Source organism: Gymnoscopelus microlampas (assembly GCF_963454915.1).
Source record: "Gymnoscopelus microlampas genome assembly, chromosome: 13".
NCBI lineage: Eukaryota > Metazoa > Chordata > Actinopteri > Myctophiformes > Myctophidae > Gymnoscopelus > Gymnoscopelus microlampas.
Genome location: NC_139950.1, coordinates 13,418,954 through 13,441,776, shown reverse-complemented (window position 1 = coordinate 13,441,776; position 22,823 = coordinate 13,418,954). Strand labels below are relative to the sequence as shown.

General features: G+C 43.6%; 1 protein-coding gene across 1 annotated transcript in view; it reads right to left on the bottom strand.

Annotated features, from left to right (window-relative positions):
• Positions 1-22,823, bottom strand: part of sptbn1 (spectrin, beta, non-erythrocytic 1) — a 119,351-nt gene that overhangs the window by 80,086 nt on the left and 16,442 nt on the right. The window contains exon 2 of the mRNA XM_084077015.1: positions 7,849-8,130. Within this exon, the coding sequence (XP_083933141.1) occupies positions 7,849-8,008 (160 nt within the window). The 5' untranslated portion in view covers positions 8,009-8,130. The remainder of the gene's footprint in view (positions 1-7,848; positions 8,131-22,823) is intronic.

Genomic DNA, 22,823 nt, shown 5'->3' with positions numbered 1-22,823 from the left:
GGGCTGAAGTGGTTAATGTATGTTTTGTAATAATAATCTAAATCTACAAAGTAACTAGTAACCAAAGTTTTCAAATAATTGTAGTGGAGTAAAAGTACAATATTTGCCTCTGAGATGTAGTGGAGTAGAAGAAGATTAGTTAATTAGAAGTATTGGAAATTGTAAATACTCAAGTAAAGTACAAATACCTCAAAATTGTACTTAAGTACAGTACTTGAGTTCATGTACTTAGTTAGTTTTCACCACTGCTCACATCGAGTCTTACATGGTGGATCAACTATTCACAGTCAGCCGTTAAGACAGATAAATGTCTCCATGTTTATCTTCTGACTAAATCCTGTGGTTCCATCTAATGCTTTTAAAGCCAAACTTATACTTAAGGAGATCAGCCAAAGTCTTACTGTGTAACTTTTTTTCAATTAAACAAAAGTTATGTTTGATAATAATCCGTCACTGGTGTATTTGTCATAATAACCATTCCACATAAATGTGTTTTTTTGATAACTTCTCTAAACACATCTTTAGTCCCGAGTGTCTGCGGCCCGACACTCGTGCCAAAACGACACAAAAGCAGGTTTCTGACAACGCTGCTAGCGCGTTCCAAAATACCATTGGCGCCAGGACACTACCGGGTCATAAACGTTAGACATGCAATCTTTTAAAAGAAATCAGACGTGATGCGCGTTCTGTGCGAAACAAAGATTGTCTTCCAACTACATGCAGAAAATACTGCCTCAGACAGTCAGACAGACAGACAGACAGAGATGCAGGCAGACAGACTGGGTCAGTAAAGGGTCAGTACAGTGTCAGTACAGTGTCAGAGTTTTGGGTCCCAACATTGTGACGTCGAGGTGCTGAATTTCACAGCAGCTTTCTGAAGACATTCCACTGAGTTCAACTACTGTACATCACATAAGACCAGAGGAAAGAGCCATGTGTCGCAGACAGAGAGAGAGTGAGAGAGAGTGAGAGAAAGAGACAGAGAGAGAGAGAGAGAGAGCGAGAGAGAGACAGGGAGAGAGAGAGAGACAGAGCTAATTCTGCTCAAACATGGGTAACAAAATGAGGAATGACCTACCAAAATACATACAGGTTCTCCCTACCCAAACTCAAAACCTATACAAATAATGGCTGACCCATTTAGACCTGAGGTCGATTTTAAAAATGCCTTCTAAAATCAGTAGTTCTCACACTTTCTCACACAGATTTTTCAATGAAAAAAAAAGCAAGTGAACAAGCTCGTTCCGCGCTGCAAGCTTGTATCTGCTATTTTTGAAAAGCCAACGCAAAAGTCTAAAATGACACGGATGCTTTCCCGCTTTTAATGGGTTAAAAATTGACAATTGAGCATAGTTTAACTCCTTGATAGTAGAATCCTCTGACCCCAGCCCCTCCTTATGATTCTACTGAGCTTTATTCCAATATGTATTGTATTGTAGTATAGTACGTATGTATGACTGATGAATTGAGCACAATGGACCACAATGTTAACAAGCCAGCTGGCTTTTTGTATTATCCTTATAGCATAAGCATATATATATGCTTATAGCATGGCTGTATGACCAGTACTGATACAAATCGTGTTAATAAAGTGTTAAATCAATCAAAGAGGGAGAGAGAAACAGAGATATAGTAAAGAAGAGAAAGTCTGCCTACTTTCACTTTCTGAGACTTTCCAAACCAGCGCCACACCCATATAAACACACACGCACACACACACACACACACACACACACACACACACACACACACACACACACTATAAAAACACACACACACCACCCCCAGGCGCGGAAGTATGTGTGTGTCTCACTTCCTGTCCTGAAGAACAGATGCAGGAATGTCGGGAATGTTGGTGTGTGTTCCTGTATTGTGTGTGTGTGTGTGTGTGTGTGTGTGTGTGTGTGTGTGTGTGTGTGTGTGTGTGTGTGTGTGTGTGTGTGTGTGTGTGGTGGGGCGCCGTTTCCTGACCCAAGGCTGTGGGGTGTTGGCTATTGACCCAACAGATCTCACAGTGTCTGGAAGGGCAATGGTTCTCAAAGTGGGGTCTGGGGACCCCCAGGGGTCCTTGGGGGGGGGGGGGTTCCAGGGGGTCCCCAGCTAAATCCTATATTAGAATCGCCTAGTGGTTGGACTTCCGGTTAATCTGCAAAGGGGCAGAGTTTGTCATTCTTTGTGATATTCTTTGTTTCTGCTATGTTGTCTATGTTCTAGCAGACCACGTGTCCACTTTCCTACACATGTAGCCTAAAATCGATTATGGCTATAGCCTTTGGATTGTGTACTTTTAATTGTTTAGTATACATTTGTCTTCGTTCTTTGGGCCATTTTGGCTCAGAAGTGAACCACTTTATCGTCACGCATATTACGTCGCCCCGGAACGGAAAACAGCCCACCCGTCCTGTGTGCACGTGTGTGTGATCGCGAGCGTGTGTGCGTCGGGGCTAGAAAGAGATCGAGTCACACGGCTGGTATTTTCAGCGAATGCCTTTCTTTTGTATGTGTGATCGCACGTGTGTGTGATCGAGCGTGTGTGTGTGTGTGTGTGTGTTTAAGCGCGTAAAATGTGACGCATTGAGAGCTTGTAGATCTGCTATTTTCATAACATCTTGAAAATAAAAGAGGAAAATGTGGTTTTAACAACACATATCTTGTATGGGGGGTCCATGGCACACAATATTGTCAGATGGGGGGGGGGGTCTGTGGCCAAATACATAATAATTTGGGGGTCCTTGATATTAAAATGTTTGAGAACCACTGTGGAACGGTATTGACTGAACAGATCTCAAAGCGTGTGGATGGGCCTTGGCCAGCCCCGTCAGTGTGACCTCACAGAGGTCTATTCTGGGCTGGAGGTCACAGCTGAGGTCACAGTTACCAGAAGCATCACACAAGGCCGAGGTCTGCAACGATCAATACGCACATTATATATTCATTACTCATCAATTATTCATGTAATAGCGTCACTTGTATCTTGTAAACCATGTATCTCCATATTTTGTTTTTTTGTGAATTAATACCCTACTTCATCATAATACAGCGTCACATAAAAGTTGCAAAAATCTACCTTTCTGTTATTTTAGGTATTCGTGAACATTTTGGGAAGAGGCTCTATTCACAGCAGCCATATTATGAAGACATTCACAGGTGTTACCAATGATACTAATGAAGGCTCTGTTCTATTCTGGTCAAACAGAGTCAGGGTGCTAATATTGTGCATGTTGGCCCACTGGAAACACCAGTTGGTCTACAGTTGGGGTCCAGGGACCCTCATGGGCTTCCAAATGGCCCCTTACAGTTACGGGTCCATTTGGTTCCATTTGTACACTCTCAGAGTTATGGGGGTCGTGGAAACCACTGTGCTAGACTAAATGGAACAGAGCCTTCATTAGTATCATTAGTAACACCTGTGAATGTCTTCATAATATGGCTGCTGTGAATAGAGCCTAGTGGGAGTGGTTAAGTGTGTCTGTGGGTTTTATAAATATTGAACCAATGAAAAGTATTAACAAGAGCCTGTGAATAATAATAACTACATTACATTGGAACACAGGTTATTGTTTCTTTGCATTTTCTTTACGGTTGAGGACATGAGGTTTCCCCCGACAGAGACGATAAGTAACAGTACTGATGGTAGACATGGGCCCACATGACCTTAAATCACACTCCTTAAAACCAGCACAAGCATCAAGTCCACTCAGTGTTCCCTTTATACAATATATACATTGTTGCGTCGTCGCCGAAACCTTGTCCAATGTCCAAAACCGTTACTTTTCAGGAAATGGGGAAAAGGAAAATAATGTGTTCAAATGGATCCAATGTAGTTATTATTTAGTTACAAGCTCTTGTCAATAATGAAAATGTATTTCCAGGTCATCCAATCAGCTTGTGTTCCAGTTTCAAATTGTGTCTGCTCATTTATTTATTTATTTTTTCGTTTCATCACTTCCAAGTTCACTTGTTTATCCTGCATATCTCTGGATACAACAGCTATCACTAATAGTATCACTATCACCATGGGATAAATGATATGATATCAGATTGGTGTATAGACTCGCCCACTTTCCAATACCAATTTTAGCATGGGGTGACATTTTAGGCAGAAACAGCTCTTATGCTAACAACAAGATTGTTGCTGTCGGGTGGGAAAACAGTTCCTTTTTTATCATTATTTTAAACACATTTTAAAATAGTGAAAATAGCGTGTAGTGTTTATTCAGTACAACAGGGGCTTTCTTTTTTGGAAATCCTTCCATGTAACTTGAAGAGAGCTTTTCAAAGCTAGCTCACCATTTAGCTGATTGCCTCATCAATCAATGTCTGTTGACCACTACGAGATTTGAGACTGGCTTTTAAGTGTTCCACTTTAAAAGGTAGTGTAAGTGATATTGTTTTCATCCCTGGACCCCACTTTGACAACCACAGAACTACATTATACAGTAGCTAGGTGGCTAAGCTAACGTGGCTTTTTTCAATTTGCAATCCAGGAAATGGAACGTTTACTGTTGTCGTGGAAACCGTCTTCAAATCCAGTGCAGAACAGAGCAGCTGTCCATCTGGCACTCAACACGTAATGGATATTGTAATGTAAATTACTGTAAATTTACATTAACACGTTCTAAAATGTACTGTAATGGACTCCTTTGCATGCATGCACAGTTGCACACACAAACATGAAAGTACACATATCTTCACTTTACTGAACGAAAGTAAAATTGCAGGCCTCCCACTCAGTCACACACACACACACACACACACACACTCACATTCTCACTCACTCAGTCACAGTGAAACCCACCCACACCAACGGACTGTAAGGAGATCAGCGTTACCATGGTGATCAGTGGTTTTGTATTTCGTTGCCTATCGTATGGAGACGCTACACACCTGGTCACTACATCACACAATTATATTACAAACACACAGAGATACATAGGCTACACACAAACATTCATACACACAATTATATTACAAACACACAGAGATACATAGGCTACACACAAACATTCATACACACAATTATATTACAAACACACAGAGATACATAGGCTACACCCAATTATATTACAAACACAGATATACATACACACATACACTCTTCCCCACACACACACACACACACACAGGATGAAGCTCAGAGGAAAGGGAGTGGAGTTCAGGAATCAGGAAATTGTGATTCATACAAAGAGCCTGGAAGAGAGAGAGAGAGAGTGTGTGTGTGTGTGTGTGTGTGTGTGTGTGTGTGTGTGTGTGTGTGTGTGTGTGTGTGTGTGCATGCGTTACACAGTGTGAATACACATCAGTGTCATTCTCATAATAAGGTCATGTTTTATTGTTATTTTATAACAACCAGATTCTACATTCTCCTCTTAAGCGGTAAGGAACTAGTCACGGTTATGTTAGTGATGTCATCACTACGACGGGGGGGGGGGGGGGGGTGGGGGGGGGGGGGGTGGGGGAGCGAGAGCGAGAGAGAGAGAGAGAGAGAGAGAGAGAGAGAGAGAGAGAGAGAGAGAGAGAGAGAGATCTATGGGTCAGTGCTTTAAACCAATGGTTCACAAACTTTTACATTTGAAGGACCCCCATAACTCTCAGAGTTCTAGTTCATTTGGAACCCCCCTCAAGGAAACCTGAGGGTCACTTTGAGAACCACTGCAGATACTGTAGTGTACACTACAGCCATTATAATAATTAGACCTACTTCATTCCAGCAGGGGGAAATTCACTTTTCAGCGTCACCACGCTTCTCAAGTGCGTGTCTGGTGTGGGGGGGGGGGGGTTGAGTCACTCTTGTGACTCACACTTATGAAAGAATATACATTTATTAATTAACCATTTCAAATGTAGTGAAAATATGTGGCTTTTCACAATTTTTTAAAATGTCTGACAATTTCTGACAATGTGCTTTGTAATTTGTTCTTTATGCTTGAGTATTTACTTTGAGTATATACTTTGTCCACCACTGGTTAAGGGTTTCTTGCTCAGGGACAGGGACACCTCGACACATTGCCGGTGGCTGGGGTTCAAACCGGGGACCTTCATGCTTCCCCAGGGGGTCTCTCTACACATACAGCCGCCCAAATATAAACGGAGGTCATTAACTAACCTTCAGTTAAACTTTATTAACAACTAAGACAACACTAGACAGCTAGCCAAGGAGAAGCAGGTGAGTGTGTCTCACACACACACACACACACACACACACACACACACACACACACACACACACACACACACACACACACACACACACACACACACACACACACACACACACACACACACACACACACACACACACACACACACACACACACACACACACACACACACATCCCCACCACTCTGTTCCTACATATTTAACAGTGGTGTGAATTATTCAGTGAAGTGGGACACTACACAGGCAGCCAGCTATCAGACTAAAAACAGTAGGCAGGAGATATAGCATTACACACACACGCGCGCGCGCGCTCTCACGCACACACGCTCTCACACACACACAAAGCCTCCTTAGCCTCTTTGATCGATTACATGTAAATCCCACCTGCATCTCCTTAACGAAGAAAGGAAGGGGCTCGTTTAGATTGCAATCTAATCCCAATTCAGCTAATTGGCCGGTGGGAACAAACACAGAATAATCCTGTGGAACACTGAAACTTCATGTGGAGCCGTCATAATCCTGTCAACCCTGCACTACACAGTGTGTGTGTGTGTGTGTGCTTCTGTGTGTGTGTCGTTTGTGAGGGCCAAATGTCCCCAAGTATAGTGGAATTTGAGAAAGACACAATATTCACGAGGGAAGTGGTTGTTTTATGGTGAACTTTGTTTCATAAAAGATTACCGCTCGATTTAATTTGATTTAATTTGGTACTTTTTAGATACAGCAAAAAAACGCAGAAATGCCACAGAAATGTCCTTGATCTTGCTTTATTGAACTAGGATAGCCTACTAAAGGGGGCGTGTCCACAGAGCTTTGGATATCATGTCAAAGCACTCATACACAGCGTAATGCTCGTCATCTATGCATTAGTAGCAGAGGGGGGGGGGGGGGGCGCAGCGGAGGTTCAGGGGGATGGAAGAGTAGGGTGATCATTTTGTGATCACTACAAGAGTGCATGTGCTCCTACGGGCTGGGGGCGGAGCCTGTCAGCAGGGCGTGTCATGGGGCAGGAGTACGACAGAAGGCTCTCCGTCCTCCCGGTGGGCAGTGTTGATTTTGAAAGCACATTTTTATTTAGTTATAGTCAAATTTTAGTCATCTGAAATGTTTTAGTTTTTGTCTAGTTTTAGTCTACTAAATAACATAGTCAACTAAATCTACAGTTGATTTGGTCGACTAAAATGTATTCTGGCGGGCCTTGATGGCGCCGTAATGGCCGATTTTACACTTGGTTGAATGCTGAAAATAGCCAATCTACAAGCTCACGAGTGCAACCAAACATGAAATGACATGTCTTAGTTCTACCGTATTTCTTCTCCACTAGTGCCTCAATAACATTTTCATCTAGTTTTTATTTGTTGACGAAATTCTCTTCTCAATATATTTAGTCATAGTTTTAGTCATCGTAGCTTAGTTTGTATTTAGTTTTCGTCAGTGAAAAAAGGTAGTTGACGAACATTTGTATTTCGTTTTTATTTAGTGTTCGGTAGTTGACAAATGTTTTTATTTCGTTTTTATTTCGTTTTCGTCAGTGAAAAGGGGTAGTCGACGAACATTTTCCGTCATAGTTTTAGTCGACAAAATCAACACTGCCGGTGGGGGCTCCTCAGTGGTAAGGTGCGGGCCAGTAAGGATACAACAGTGCAGTGAGGGTGCATATGTACGGCGCGTCATGGCGTCCCTCCTACCTGCGAGGGCTTTGATTCGGGAGCGCTCAAACAGTCGTGCGGAGCTGTTCTCGTTGTCCCAGTCCTCGGTGTCCCAGCGGTTGTTGACGCCATCGTTGCTGTACTGCTGTGTTGCTTGGATCTCCATGTGCTGCTCCATGTGCTCCGCGGCCACGGACATCTTGACCCCCCCTTGAACCTTCTCCTCCTACTGGCCTCCTTAGTTCACCTGCTGGTCCGCCTCCTCGTTCGGATCAGGCTCGTTAGCTCGCTAGCTAGCGCACGCAGCGCTGCACGTCCAACCTGGAGCGGGGGAGAGAGAGAGAGAGAGAGGAGTTAGTAATCCATCTTCTTTACCAGTGATTCACAAACAATGGGTTAGGACCAATTTTGGGTCACAGATACAGTGCATTGTTATGGTTCATGCCTAAATACCTAATTTTGTTAATTCAGTCATTCACATTTTCTAAAATGTTTAAAAAATATTATTTCACAAGATCAGGGAGCTGACCAGTGCAACCACAATCTTCTACTGTTGTACTGGGAGCTGACCAGTACAACCACAATCTTCTACTGCTGTACTGGGAGCTGGCCTGTACAACCACAGTCTTCTACCAGTACAATGTAAGGTTGGTTTCTCAGCCTTTCAAATCAAGGTCGTGACATCATCAACATGTTCCATTTAAACAGCCAGGAGAGAGTTATTTCAGTGATAGTTGCACCTGTGTGTGTGTGTGTGTGTGTGTGTGTGTGTGTGTGTGTGTGTGTGTGTGTGTGTGTGTGTGTGAGCTCTGCCCTCATTTTATTCTCATAACCTCATTTCAAGTGCATCTCAAAATCTAGTCAAGAGTGGCTCCCTCTGGTGAGAACATGGAACTACACCAAAGCAGAACGTCTGCATAGCATTTCACACCATTTTCTGTTTGCACCACCCACACACAGGCCTGTAAAAAATCTAAATTACACAAGCATGAACGCGCGCACACACACACGCACAGGAAAGCCCCTGCTGTACTCAAAGACCTGGGAGGTTTCATGGAACAGCTCCATGTTAAACTGCAGCCAACAGGATCATTGTTGCTCAGACATAAATAAGGCACAGCTTCCAAACACAACAAACTTACTTCAACATCACTAATCACATGTTTCTTTTAAATGTCTTTACTTTGTTCTCTGGGGTGCCCCAGGGGTCTAAACTAGGCCCCCTCCTTTTATCCCTCTACACACCAAATCTAATTCCCCGAAAATAGCCGATCCACAAGCTCACAATGCGTCATGAGCTTGTAGATCAACTATTTACGGCAAAGATATTGCAGCACTGCAACACAGAACAAACAAACAATCTGACTTCAGGTGAGAGTGATTCAGATCTAGTCCAGTGGGTTGGGAACCGGAAGAGGAGGAACCGGATCCAACATTGAGGAACCGGAATCGGTTCCATCACATTTGGAACCGTTTCCAGAACCGTTTTTTATCCCACTGCTAGAGCTGGTTATGTGGACTTCACGTCTGCTATGCAATTACCAGTCGTTCTAAGTCTTTTTTTCATTTCAAGGACCACCATAACTCTGAGAGTGTACAAATGGAACCAAATCAACCCTTAAGAATTTGGGTCCATAAGGGTCCATTTGGTTCCATTTGAACAGTCTCAGATTTACAGACCTGTAAGGTCCTCCCCTATAGGAATCGTTAAAGGAAAGCGTAAAGGAGTCGGCCCGTTAAGAGGGAATCGTTAAGGAAGCGGAATCAAGTCAGCACAAGGAAATAATGAGCAGCAGCAAGCACATTAAGCCAAAAAAACAAACAAACACTAATACAAAATTAATCTAGAATTACGACACAGTGGTTGAATGCCTCCAATAAACTGTTGCCATTTGCATCCGTGTCTTTCCAGACTCATACTGTCGTATATGTAGTGAATCATACTGTAGTATATGTAAGTGAATGAAGACTTTGAATTAGTTAATTAATGAGCGTGTTTTGTGAGGTCCCTTGACCTATGGCCTTTGACCAGCTACTTCAAAGCACTTCATCCTTGAGTCCAAGTGGACGTTTGTGCCATATGTCATGACATTCCCTCAAGGCGTTCCTGAGATATCGCGTTCAGAAGGTTGGAACGGGCGAACCTGAAAACATAATACCTCCGGCCAAGGTTTCGGGCCGACTGTATTTGATCCAATATGACATTAGGCTCACAAGAGAAATGCTATGTTGTAGCTGTAATTACAGCAGTAATATAGAAAGAAATATATAGAAAAACTGAGATGCATCGCAACATTTAAACCCATTCAATCCGGGAACGCATCTGTGTCGTTTTAGATTTCTTTGGGCTGTTCAAAAATAGCAGATCCACAAGCTCATATGAGCTATGAGCTTGTAGATCTGCTATTTTTTTTTAAATTGTGAAAATGTGTGCAAATCCTTGAATATAAATATTTTTTAAAGCAATTTTCTTTCACTCAAATCTTTGCATCTGGGGGGTCCCTGGAACGAAATATTTTGAGATGGGGGTCCGCGGCCAAAAACATATCTACATGTTTTTTATAAATCCTAATAGTATGTTGCTATATCAGTGGTGCTCCAACTTTTTCATGTCAAGGAAAGGACCCCCCAAATTATATGTATTTGGCCACGGACCCCCACCTCAAAATATTATGTTCCAGGGATGCCCAGAAGCAAATATTGTTCACTTTAGAAATATAAAATAAAAGGTTCACTTTAGAAATATATATTCAAAGATTTGCAAAAATGTTCAAGATTTTTCCAAACAATAGCCAAAGAAATCCAAAATGACACAGATGCGTTTCCGGTCTTAATGGATTAATCATTAACAGGGGAAATCGTAATCTAATCGTGAGGTCAGTGAAGATGCACACCTCTAATGGCCTGTCAAGTTAACATCTAGCTGGCAGAAATCTAGCTGGTAGAATAGGATCTTATCATCAGCCACGTTTGGCTGGCCCAAAAAAATGCCCAACCCTGGCTCCATCCACGGCTGTGTGCCAGCGGAGGCATAATAAAGGTTTTGTTAGAGCTCAGCTGAAGGAATGCAACAGTCATTGAAAAGAACTCCTGTCAGCGTTTAACACAGCAGACCAATCGTAATGAGAAAACCATTTGGACCATGGTGAGGTCAGCAGCTCCCTGGTCAGTCTGACAGTCAGCAGCACACTGCGGCATGACACAGCAGGTAGCGCACACACACACACACACACACACACACACACACACACACACACACACACACACACACACACACACACACACACACACACACACACACACACACACACACACACACACACACACACACACACACACACACACACACACACACACACACACACACACACACCCCAATGTGCCACATACTAAAGTTAGCATAAATATGCGCATATGATTATATCCGAAAGCATGTATGGGAATCATTTCAAGACTGCGCAAATGCAGGCATTGTGTGTGTGTGTGTGTGTGTGTGTGTGTGTGTGTGTGTGTGTGTGTGTGTGTGTGTGTGTGTGAGAGAGCAAGTGAGAGAGAGAAAGTGAGAGAGTGAGAGAGAGCAGTGCTGCCACCCACTGCACAACCACTGGTCAAACAGCCGTGCTAGTGTTGCTAGGCTAAAAATAAATTGCCTGTGTGTGCGTGTGTGTGTGTGTGCGGGTGTGTGTTACTGTGTGTGTGTGTGTGTGTGTGTGTGTGTGTGTGTGTGTGTGTGTGTGTGTGTGTGTGTGTGTGTGTGTGTGTGTGTGTGTGTGTGTGTGTGTGTGTGTGTGTGTGTGTGAGCTATGTGTACTCACGCAAAAAAAGGCAGCAGAGACACTTACAGTGCCATCAGTGCATAAAGACACACACAAGAGTTGGAAAGTATGTCAGGATAGATGAGAGCAGAGGAGAGGAGGAGGGTTATGCATCATCACACCATATAGACTAGATGGTTATGCAACGTTAAGCCTGAATAAACATATTGGCAAGGCTGGCCAAATACCTTCTCTCTCTCCCCCCCTCCCTCCCTCTCTAACACACACCCACACACACACACTTGTCGTACCATCTCTGACCACTAGAGGGGTCATTATTGATTGAACAGCATCTGTATTGAACCTGTTCTCCATTAGCCCGACCGAGTCATAGGGGAGAAAATCCTATTGTGTGTCCTATTAGTTATTTATAGTGAACATGATGGAGGGAGGGAGAGAGAGAGAGAGAGAGAGAGAGAGGTGGAGAGGAGTAAGGACAGATGGAGATGCAATGCGGAGAAAGGGAGAGAGACAAAGGACGTGAAGGGAGTTGGAGAGAGAGAGAGAGAGAGGGAGAGAGGGAGGGAGGGAGGGAGGGAGAGAGGGATAGTGGCGGTTTTAGGACAGGAAGGACAGAAATAGCAGAGCAGAGAAAGGACAGATTATGAAATATAGCTGCAGAGCAGTGATTCAGGGCTCCAAGCCAACATGGATGTTATGACATGGTACAAGTTATGAGCTGTGAGTCCTCCAAACCTTTCACACACACACACACACACACACACACACACACACACACACACACACACACTATTCAAAAGCATCAAAAGTAGCATATCCACAACCACAAGCTCGAAACGCAGCACAAAGCAACATGTTTTGAGCTTGTAGATCTGCTACTTTTGATGATTTTGAATCCTGAAAAGTAACAGTTTTGGACATGTGAGGTTTCCACCCGACAGAGACGATAGATAGATTTTTGTGGGGGTCGCTACACTCAAGCCCACGTTTCGGATCCCACTTCCGAAACCAGTGTAACGAAACAGTACCTGAGCTAACTCTCTTTGGCGTAGGGGATTGTTGGCCGAACTGGTGAGCTATGAGTCGTGGTGGGTTTCGATCCCAGCTCGGGCGCTGCACTGATTCGTTACTTACAATACATACACACACAGTTGTCTAACATGTAGTGCTTGGTTGGTTGTTAATGTGTTGAATCTTCTTTCCGTCTCTCGCCCACGCTCTCTCGCTCTCTGCTGTCATCTGTTACACTCCCCTCCCTCCCTCCCTCTCGGTTTCATCCTCCACTCATCTTCAGTTTGCACATGTTCTTTCACTTGCTCTCCTAGGTATTTCACTCTCTCTCTCTCGCTCTTTCTTTCCTACAGGTCAGCATTTATCTCCCTCACTTTCAGTCTCACTCGTTCTCTTTTCTTCTGCATCTCTCCGTCTTTGTCTCTCTTCCCTGCTGCTCTTGAAACTAAAAGCTCTCTCCCTCTCATTCTTAAGACAGAACCACAGATCTCCATGGATACCAGTGCTCTCCCAGGATGCATTGTGGGAAGAGTCTCCGCATCGGGACGTTGACATGGCGACACGTGGGGGGGGGCTTCAGACCACTGAGAGAAAACTACACTCCCACCTTACATAACACACAAAGTGGGGTTTAAATCTACATAGTAACAGCAAGCATTACACCCACACACTGTACACGCAGCTCTCTTTCTCTCTCTCTCTCGCTCTCTCTCTCTCTCTCTCTCTCTCTCTCAGAGTTAGGTGCACCAGTGCCATAGCCTGACACTCAGCCTGAATCTTCATTTCGTTTCATTTCGTTTCACTCCATTATTCAGTCTGAAAGCCCTCTCAGTGCAGCTGTTTTGTGAGATGGGGGCGTGGCCAAAGTGGGACTCTTTAGCTATTGGTTCGGCCGGGCCGTTAGATTTTCAACAGAGAAAACCCCGCCTTTCTACAGCGTCACCAAACCCTGAATGAGAGGCTAGTGATTCAGGGGCTGGAGCCAGGCTGCCAGTGCCACCGAGTACCAAGAAAACAAGAAATGATTTGAATAAATCATAGGCCAAAGGCGTCTCTGCCTTATCTATACAGTATATGAACACATGTAGAGGAATTCATGTTGACAGAAACGTGCTGTGTATTCACACACACATTGTAAATTGTTTATGTCTTACATAAAGAGCTAAGACTCCAAAATAACAATACATTTACATAGTGACATACATTGACAAATATGTCTTAATAAAGTTAGCCCTGGCTGAGAAGTGGCAGGCATTATTATTAACTAGTCCATACCCGACAATGTGTGCAGCCAAACTATATTCAGACTTTTGGGTTATGGGCTCTGTATGCATAGTTTAAGTTTTGGACAGTGATTTAATCGTGCTGGTGTCAATGGCGTGTGTGTGTGTGTGTGTGTGTGTGTGTGTGTGTGTGTGTGTGTGTGTGTGTGTGTGTGTGACAACCCGGTCATTTATGACCTGGCGTGGAATCGTTGCCACCCACAACCATGAGAAGTTGATGTCGACGCTGTTTGAGTTAAGCTATGTGTGCTAATAACACAATGTGGATTTGAACAGTGCACGTGTCAATGTGCATGCTAGTGGTATGAAGATGATATCCAAAGGCCCTCCTGCCCATAAAATGCAGTGTGTGTGTGGACACAGGCCCTAAATGAAAGTCCTTAAGTTTGCAGCGTCTGTATGTTCTGCTGTTGTCTCTGTGCCAGTGTGTGTGTGTGTGTGTGTGTGTGTGTGTGTGTGTGTGTGTGTGTGTGTGTGTGTGTGTGTGTGTGTGTGTGTGTGTGTGTGTGTGTGTGTGTGTATTTTATAAATGTGGACTCAAATAAAGAAATTTAAATGTGTGTGTGTGTACGCCAAGTTAGTGTAGCCAGCTGCAAGACATGCCATAGCCTGCGGGGCTGTAACCATGACGACAGATCCCATAGCCTGAACTCTGAAGCGAGGTCACATCATGCTGTCAATTGGCCAATCATCAAAAGGTCGCGCAAACGTCACTTTTCCTTGCCATCTATCTATCAGCCTTCAGCTGTTTCACAGCCTGTGGCAAAAAAAGTAATTTCATGCCCTGGCAAAAGTCTCTAGATTATTTATCAATAATTTGATTAGATCTATGTGTATGTGGCAGTAGAACAGTAGGTACAACAACAGAGGAGATAAATCTCCCACACAACTGTAGAGTTCGCTAAACGTAATTATACTCTGTGTCCGTGTAGCCGCAAAAGGTCCGGACAGCGGATGCCAATGGGTTCAAAGCAACACAGGCTGCATTCTATATGAGAACAAACTAATGACCTTCTCCCACACAGCTGAAGGACTTGTGTCATGGCAGGAGGCCATTGAGAAGACTAGAGCCCGACTATATTGGTCTGTCCAATATATTGGTGGTTATTTTTACTACATCTGCAATTATTTACTTGTTTAGCTTGTTCATTGTATAAATAAAGTGTACTTTTCCTATATTGAAGTTTATGTAGGCTACTTACATGTTTTTATTTATCAAAGTTATGTGTTGATTTGTATCCATTAGTTTGCTTAGTTAGATATTCTCAAATCCAAAGTGCAATTATTCTTTCAAAATGACAATATGAAAATATTGCCGACTAAATAAATATCATATTGGTCAAAAACATTGGTAGTCTGTGTTCTAGGACTTTCCAAAATTGGGATTGGGCCCAAAAATGTGGCATGGGTCAGTCTGTAGAGAAGAGGTCTACTGTTCTAGCCAATTATTTCTGTGCATTGCTGTTGTCCTCTGATGTTAATCCTTTCCTTGGGCAAAGCTTCGACAAGTTATTTATTCAGTATAATTGGGTTCTGCTTGGATTCCACTTAACACATTGGCTGCCAAAAACGCAGATCTGCGTTCTATTGAGCCCCTTAGAACGCAGGCTGCCAAAGACGCAGATCTGCGTTTTATTTTGAAAAAATAAATAAAAATAATTTGACCCAAAGACCAAGGAAATATGATTTTTCGAAGATTTAGACTCCCATCCACTTCCTTGTTAACTTAAAACTTAAAAATTCTGTATCTCGGCTCCTGAGTACTTTTTTTTTTTCATTGAAAAAGTCTGGCAGTCTACTGTAGAAAAAAAAAGAGAAAACTCTGGCAGCCAATGTGTAACAATCCTGCCGACCGAAATCACTTGACGGTTCAAGGTTTCATTATTGGGGTGGGCGGGGGGAGGCGTATTAGTATTTTACCGTCTCTGGCCTGATAATTCATCAGGTTCAAGTCCTTTATAGTCACAAAATAATACACGCGATGGATGTCCTCAATCAACCTTGCCTCAAACCATTTTTAGCAGACGCTCCAGCTCATGTCCCTGCAGACATGAGCTGGTGACCAGATTTACACCATGCTGGACCTAGCAGACCTTCACAGCTACACAGACATGGAAGTAGAATGTGGCCTAAACTTATGACAATCAGAATAAAGCCTTATGACAATCAGAATAAAGCCTATGATCAGATGAATCGGATGTTAAATGCCGTTTTCACATTGGCAGCTACAAAGCTAAAGGCTACAATTCATTTTCAATGGAAGCCGGCCATGAAGATACAAACACGCCTGACGTTGCCATTGTACTTGGGCTGCTCTTTTGTTCTCTCTACACCAAATCTCTTGGCCAAAAACAGCAGATCTACTTGTAGATCTGCTATTTTGGGCCAATGTCCCCCCCAGAATAAGGATGCTGTGGTTAAAGGACACTTCAACCTTCACAACTACTACTGTACTGTGTGGGACAAACTTTATGCAAAGTAATACACTCGCACACACACACACACTATTACACATGTGTGAATTCTCTGGTTGAGTTTCTGTGTGTAGCCTAATATGTGCGCAGCGTGTCGCATAGTTGTGCGTGTGTTCTATCATCCTCCCCGAAGCCTGCCGTTATCTGGGCCACTACAGTTCACAACCATCTAGGACACAACATCACGCACACGGCTATTTTTGCCACTTTTATGTGACAATGTAGTATGTTGAAGTAGGGCATTCATTTAAGTAAAAAAAAACATAAAAAGTTGAAATGTGGAGATGCAAGGTTTCTGCAGGACAGCAATGGTAAACTGTCAGAAAAAGACTCGCTCGATGCATAAATATTAAGGGAAAATCCTTAGACAGAGACTTAAGAAAATAGAATTTCTTTATTTTAAATGCTCATAATGTGCTCTGTGCTCATAGTGAGGAGTGAATTAAAATAAGCAAACGTTTCAGTCCTGGGACCATCGTCAGTGCTATATGGGTGGATCACAGACAAACAAGTTGCTTCTATAGGGCTCTGGACGGCAACAAAATGCAATCTATGTCCCCTGCATATTTTGAGAACTGTCTGACAGATCAACTTCAAACTGGTCGTGTGTATTATATTACATAGTGATGTGGGTATGGGAAGAAAAATAATCAAGGGATGAAAACAGGTTACGAAAAGTACAACATCTGCGTGACAAGATGTTGACATAATTATTGCTGGTATGAAAGCACATCATTTAACATGTTGTATAGTATGTACATGTACGTAATGCAATTTAATGTACTGGGACACGTAATACACAGACTGACAGAACTGTCACTGAAATAAACACACACAAACACACACACAGGAAACTACTAGTCTGCCGGATGGAGCACGGGAGAGATACAGACAGAAGAGAGAGAGACAGAAAGGACGGTGAAATGAAGACACATGAAGAGAGAGAGAGATACAGGCAGGGGGACAGACAGCGTATTAAGGAATCCGGTGACATTCCCAGGCAATGCAGTAACATTCTGTTGCGGTCTGTAGTGTGTGTGTGTGTGTGTGTGTGTGTGTGTGTGTGTGTGTGTGTGTGTGTGTGTGTGTGTGTGTGTGTGTGTGTGTGTGTGTGTGTGTGTGTGTGTGTGTGTGTGTGTGTGTGTGTGTGTGTGTGTGTGTGTGTGTGTGTGTGTGTGTGTGTGTGTATACATGCAAGCCACCTAAGGATCAAACGTTTTCAACTTTGACCCAGTGTGCTGCAAACCTTTATAAGAGTGTCTAACCAGAGGGGTTGACATACTGGCTCGGGCGTATGGTTCTGATGAGTTCAGTGACATCACACTGGGGCGTATGGTTCTGATGAGTTCAGTGACATCACACTGGGGCGTGTGGTTCTGATTAGTTCACTCCTGAGGCACTCTGAGAGTCCCCGTTTAGACTGGCAGACAAATCCAGTCAAATCCGATTTATTTCTCAAATCCGTTTCTTTAGGCCCGACTGTTCACACTGCATTTACAAGTGATCAGATCTGTCACAGATCTGTGTGTTCAGACGGATTTAAACAACGTCAACCCAGAGCTGCCCTGCATCGACATATCTGCTTTGGATTGCCGTGGTAACGACGTAGGAGTCATGACTTTTATCTCTTTATATGTGTTCTTCAAATTATTTTATTGCCATTGCAGATAGGACCTTGGGAACCCATTTTCTGCCATGCCGCAAGATATGTCTTCATATATTGCCTTGTTCCTGTATATTCCTACAAGTTTTGCTTTACTGAGGCATCCCCCCAAAAGTAGTAGGAGACGTTGAATTTCTCCGTCTGTCTGTCCACTGAATGCTCGCCATTTCTTCTGTAAAACTAATGCTTCACTATTGTTTTGTTTTCACTACGATTACCCCTTGCGCTTTCGTAGAATCAAAATCAATTATCGCGCTCTGTAATGACGTCAGTGGTGCTCGGGTCGCGCAGCAAGTGACGTTTGGACAGTTTGAAACCACCTCTGCATGTGGCTCAAGTTGGATTTTGTAAAAATCTGTGACTTTTTTCTGTTCAGACTTCATAAAACAAACCGGATTCCAATCTGGATATGGCATAAATCTGATTTAGGCTGGATTTGGCTGCCAGTCTAAACAGGGCCTCTATCCTGAGCCACTCTATCTCCTGAGCCCTGGCGGCCCCCAAGTTGAGAGCCACTGTCCCACATAAGACAGGTTCATCTGATCTATAAATCTCCTGGATAGACAAGAGCTGCCGGGAAACACTGTGGGCTGCATTGTGGTGAAAATGTTTTAGTAACTATAGCAACACATCCACAACTCTCACACAATGCAGGTTTTCTGTGTGTCTGTGTGTCTGTGTGTCTGTGTGTGTGTGTGTGTGTGTGTGTGTGTGTGTGTGTGTGTGTGTGTGTGTGTGTGTGTGGATATTATCCAGATCTGTAGCCGGATGAACTGAATCCATTCAGCGGGACTCTCTGCCCTGTCATGTGAGAATGTCACACACACACACACACACACACACACACACACACACACACACACACACACACACACACACACACACACACACACACACACACACACACACACACACACACACACACACACACACACACACACACACACACACACAAAGCCAAGTAGAGAATAAAAGAGAGGAATGTTGACCAGCCGACGGAACAGATGAGGTCATCTCACCAGAGAGAGAGAGAGAAAGCATAAAGCCAGGTTACAGTCAGTGTGTGTTCACTCTCTTTTCTGTCAAAGGATTCCCTCCACCGACCCATATCCATTCACCCACATCCATAATCCATCCAACCCATAATCCATCCATTAACCCATCCATCCATCCATCCATCCTCACAACAACAACATATGGCCATATCTCAGCTCTCAACCAATCAGATGAAGCCTACCTGGTCATCATCAATAAATCATCAAGATAGCCACGGTAGCTCGCTACGCTAGCGCTAACAGAACAACACAGGAGGACAAACAGGAAGTGATGACACGGTAAGGAAGTGAAATATTTATCGCCTTAAATATTTGAAATGATGGGGCGGAAAAATCAATATATCTGAAAAGGCCGGTCTATAAAAGTACTAAAAATTAAACGTTAAACATTTTTGAAATGGAGTTAAAAATATTTTTGAATGTTTCTAACATACAGTAAAAGGAATGTAGTTACAGTGTATCTGAGAGGTTCATCATGAATTAAACATATTGCTCATGTTAGCCTGGTCATGCGTGTTCAGAGAGGCGTGTCCACAATCACAGCAGTCCGTGTTCTCTCACACACACACACACACACACACACACACAGGTCTGTCCAGCCACTTTCTCATGCCATAAAAGATGAATGAGTCCTGAGTGGTGTGTGTGTGTGTGTGTGTGTGTGTGTGTGTGTGTGTGTGTGTGTGTGTGTGTGTGTGTGTGTGTAGACTCTCTCTCAGAACAAACACAGATGTCTTTGTTCAGCTGGAAACGGAGAGATGTCATAGCATTGCATCAGCTCCACATGCACGCACGCACGCACTCACACACACACACACACACACCTGCTGCAGAAATTAACAGACCGAAAAAATAAATCCATTAATGTTAGATACTAAAGAGTAAGTTGCATAAGAGTCATATTTAGCATGTGCACACACACGCACACACACAATACATGTGCTTGTATGCACACAGCAGACCAAAAGAAATGTGTGCATGCACACTCAAAAAGGACAATCCTCACAGATGTGCAGAACACACAAACAGTACATGCACACACATACACATCTGGTTGATAGTGGAATCTCTCTCTCATCAAGTGTGTGTAGCAGCCTTTTCAGTTTGTATGTCTGTCTGTAACCAGTAACTCTGACTGACTGACTATAAAGGTTGACTGTCCAGGTTTGTTGTCAGAAATGCTGCTTGGCCAACAGGTAGATTGAGTGAACAGAATGAAAACGTGTGCACACACATACACATACACACACACACACCCCCCCCTGCGTGTTGGCTTGGCAGTCTGCCACAAAGACTGAAGCTATGTTATTACCTCAGATAATATGCATGCACAACTCTCACACAATGGAGGTTTTACCTGAGGTGTGTGTGTGTGTGTGTGTGTGTGTGTGTGTGTGTGTGTGTGTGTGTGTGTGTGTGTGTGTGTGTGTGTGTGTGTGTGTGTGTGTGTGTGTGTGTGTGTGTGCCGCACATCCGAGTGAATTTCAACAGGTGCTGGAGAAAAGAGCCAAGTTAAAGAAATACAAAAAAGTTTCATCCACACACCATCTTGAATGCTCCTAATAAATACACTGTGGGAGCATTCAAGATGGTATGCGGATGGACACCTTTTTGTGTTTCCCTCAATGACAGCAAGAACACACAGATGATCTGCAGGATGAATGATTTTCTCTTAACTCTACAACATAGATTTTATCATCCGTCCGTCCGTCCATCCATCCATCCATCCACCCACTAATCCGAAGTCAGGTCACAGAGGTCACAGTTCCAACAGTGAATCCCAGATTTCCCTTTCCCGGGCCACATTAGCCACTTCTAACGGGGGGATCCCGAGGCATTCCCAGGGAGATTAATCGCCCCACCTGGTCCTTGGTCTGCCCCGTGGCCTCCTCCTCCTCCTCCTCCCCCCACCTGGTCCTTGGTCTGCCCCGTGGCCTCCTCCTCCCAGATGGACGGTACTGGGAAACCTCCCTGTGGAGGTGACCAGGAGGCAATCCTTACTAGCAATCCAAACCAGCTGATTTGTATTATTTTTGTATGTTGGAACCCAGGACATTATGATCGCATCGCAAAATCCCCTGATCAGCGGTTTTGATTCCCAAACGGCCGGCCCATCTGCTGTATGTTGTTTCCCTACTCTCTCTCATCCACATTTCCTGTCTCTCTCCACTGTAACTGTCAAATACAAGCCAGTTGGCTACCCACCCATCAATACAATCTAGTACAATATGATTTGGTGCATTAACCCATTGAGACCTGAAGCCGATTCTACATGTCTCCTAAATCTCAACAGGTTTCTGAAAAACGTATGTTTCTATATCAGTGGTGCTCAATCTTTTTCATGTCAAGGACCCCCAAAATTACATGTATTTGGCCACGGATAAGTGAACATTGGCCAGGACAGCTGGCCTTGTGGTCCGGGCACCTAGGCTGCAATGCCGGTTCGAGTCCCGATCCCGACGACCTTTGCTGCCCGCCTCCCCCGACTCTCTTTCCCCATTTCCTGTCTATCTATATACTTTCAATAAAGGCAGAAAAAGCCAAACAATTATAAATCATCTACAAGTTCACAACGGGGCACAACGTCAAGCGTTCTGAGTGTGCAATTTGGTGTAAAAGGAGGTGGCCAAGTACACACACACATATATATATACATACAGTGAGTATATAGGGCTGAAGTGGTTAATATGATGCATTATCATTAGCATGTTAGACACATGACTCCAGGACATATCATATGTGCTGATGCTCCATGTCAAATTCACACAGAGATGAAACGCTGTCTGTCTGAATGGACACAGTGTCTCCATGGACAGACAGACAGACAGACAGTTCAGTGTTGACAACAGAGCTAGGCTGGGGAACGCAGCGCAGGCTCAACTCTACATGACATTTTAATCAAGTTAAACTAGAAGGTCATCGTAGATTAGTCTCACAGCAGCCACACGATTACATCAAAGTCTGAGGCACAACTACTGAATAGTGGTTCAAACTAAAACAAGACGGTTTAATAACGCTGTTCAGTTCACTCTGTGTTCTGGAGTAGAACCCGACCGATATATCGGCCATTATTTGACTTTTTCTCAACGACATCGATATCAGCAATCATGCCCATGTGTTCCTATTTTTAACCACCTTCAACCTGGTGTCCCTATTTTTGGCATGTCATTATAGAGGAGATCCAGAGATGTAGTAAGCTCATCTTCACTTATAATTTGAGCTCTGCTTACACACACACACACACACACACACACACACACACACACACACACACAGTTTTCTGCTACAGTCTCTCAAACAGAACACACAGAAGAAAACAGCACATTACAAAGAAACGTGAAAGGACATCACATGACCGCCCCAAAAATAGACGACTTGGAAACAGCCAAGTTCAGGGAGAAAGACGACAATAAACCAGTCTGGTCCAGTTCAGACCAGACCACCACTTTCACAGAGCAGCAGACATGGTCAGTTCACAGGTTCCATCCAATAAAGCATTGAAGTCGAATACAAATTCCAGTTGAATACCATGTCTATCAAATTCCGTACAAATGTAACCAAATGGACTAAGTCATATTGTACACTGTAACTTTCATTTTAGTAGTAGGCTTAGTGTTTTTTGTCGACACCTCTGGTAACTCTGTTGTCATTACAACGTCTGTCTATGGTCTGATAGAACTGCGATTCCCAGAATTCAGTTCAAGACAAAAGCACAGAATTACCGCTCCAAAACGATTGTTGCGGACTCCTAG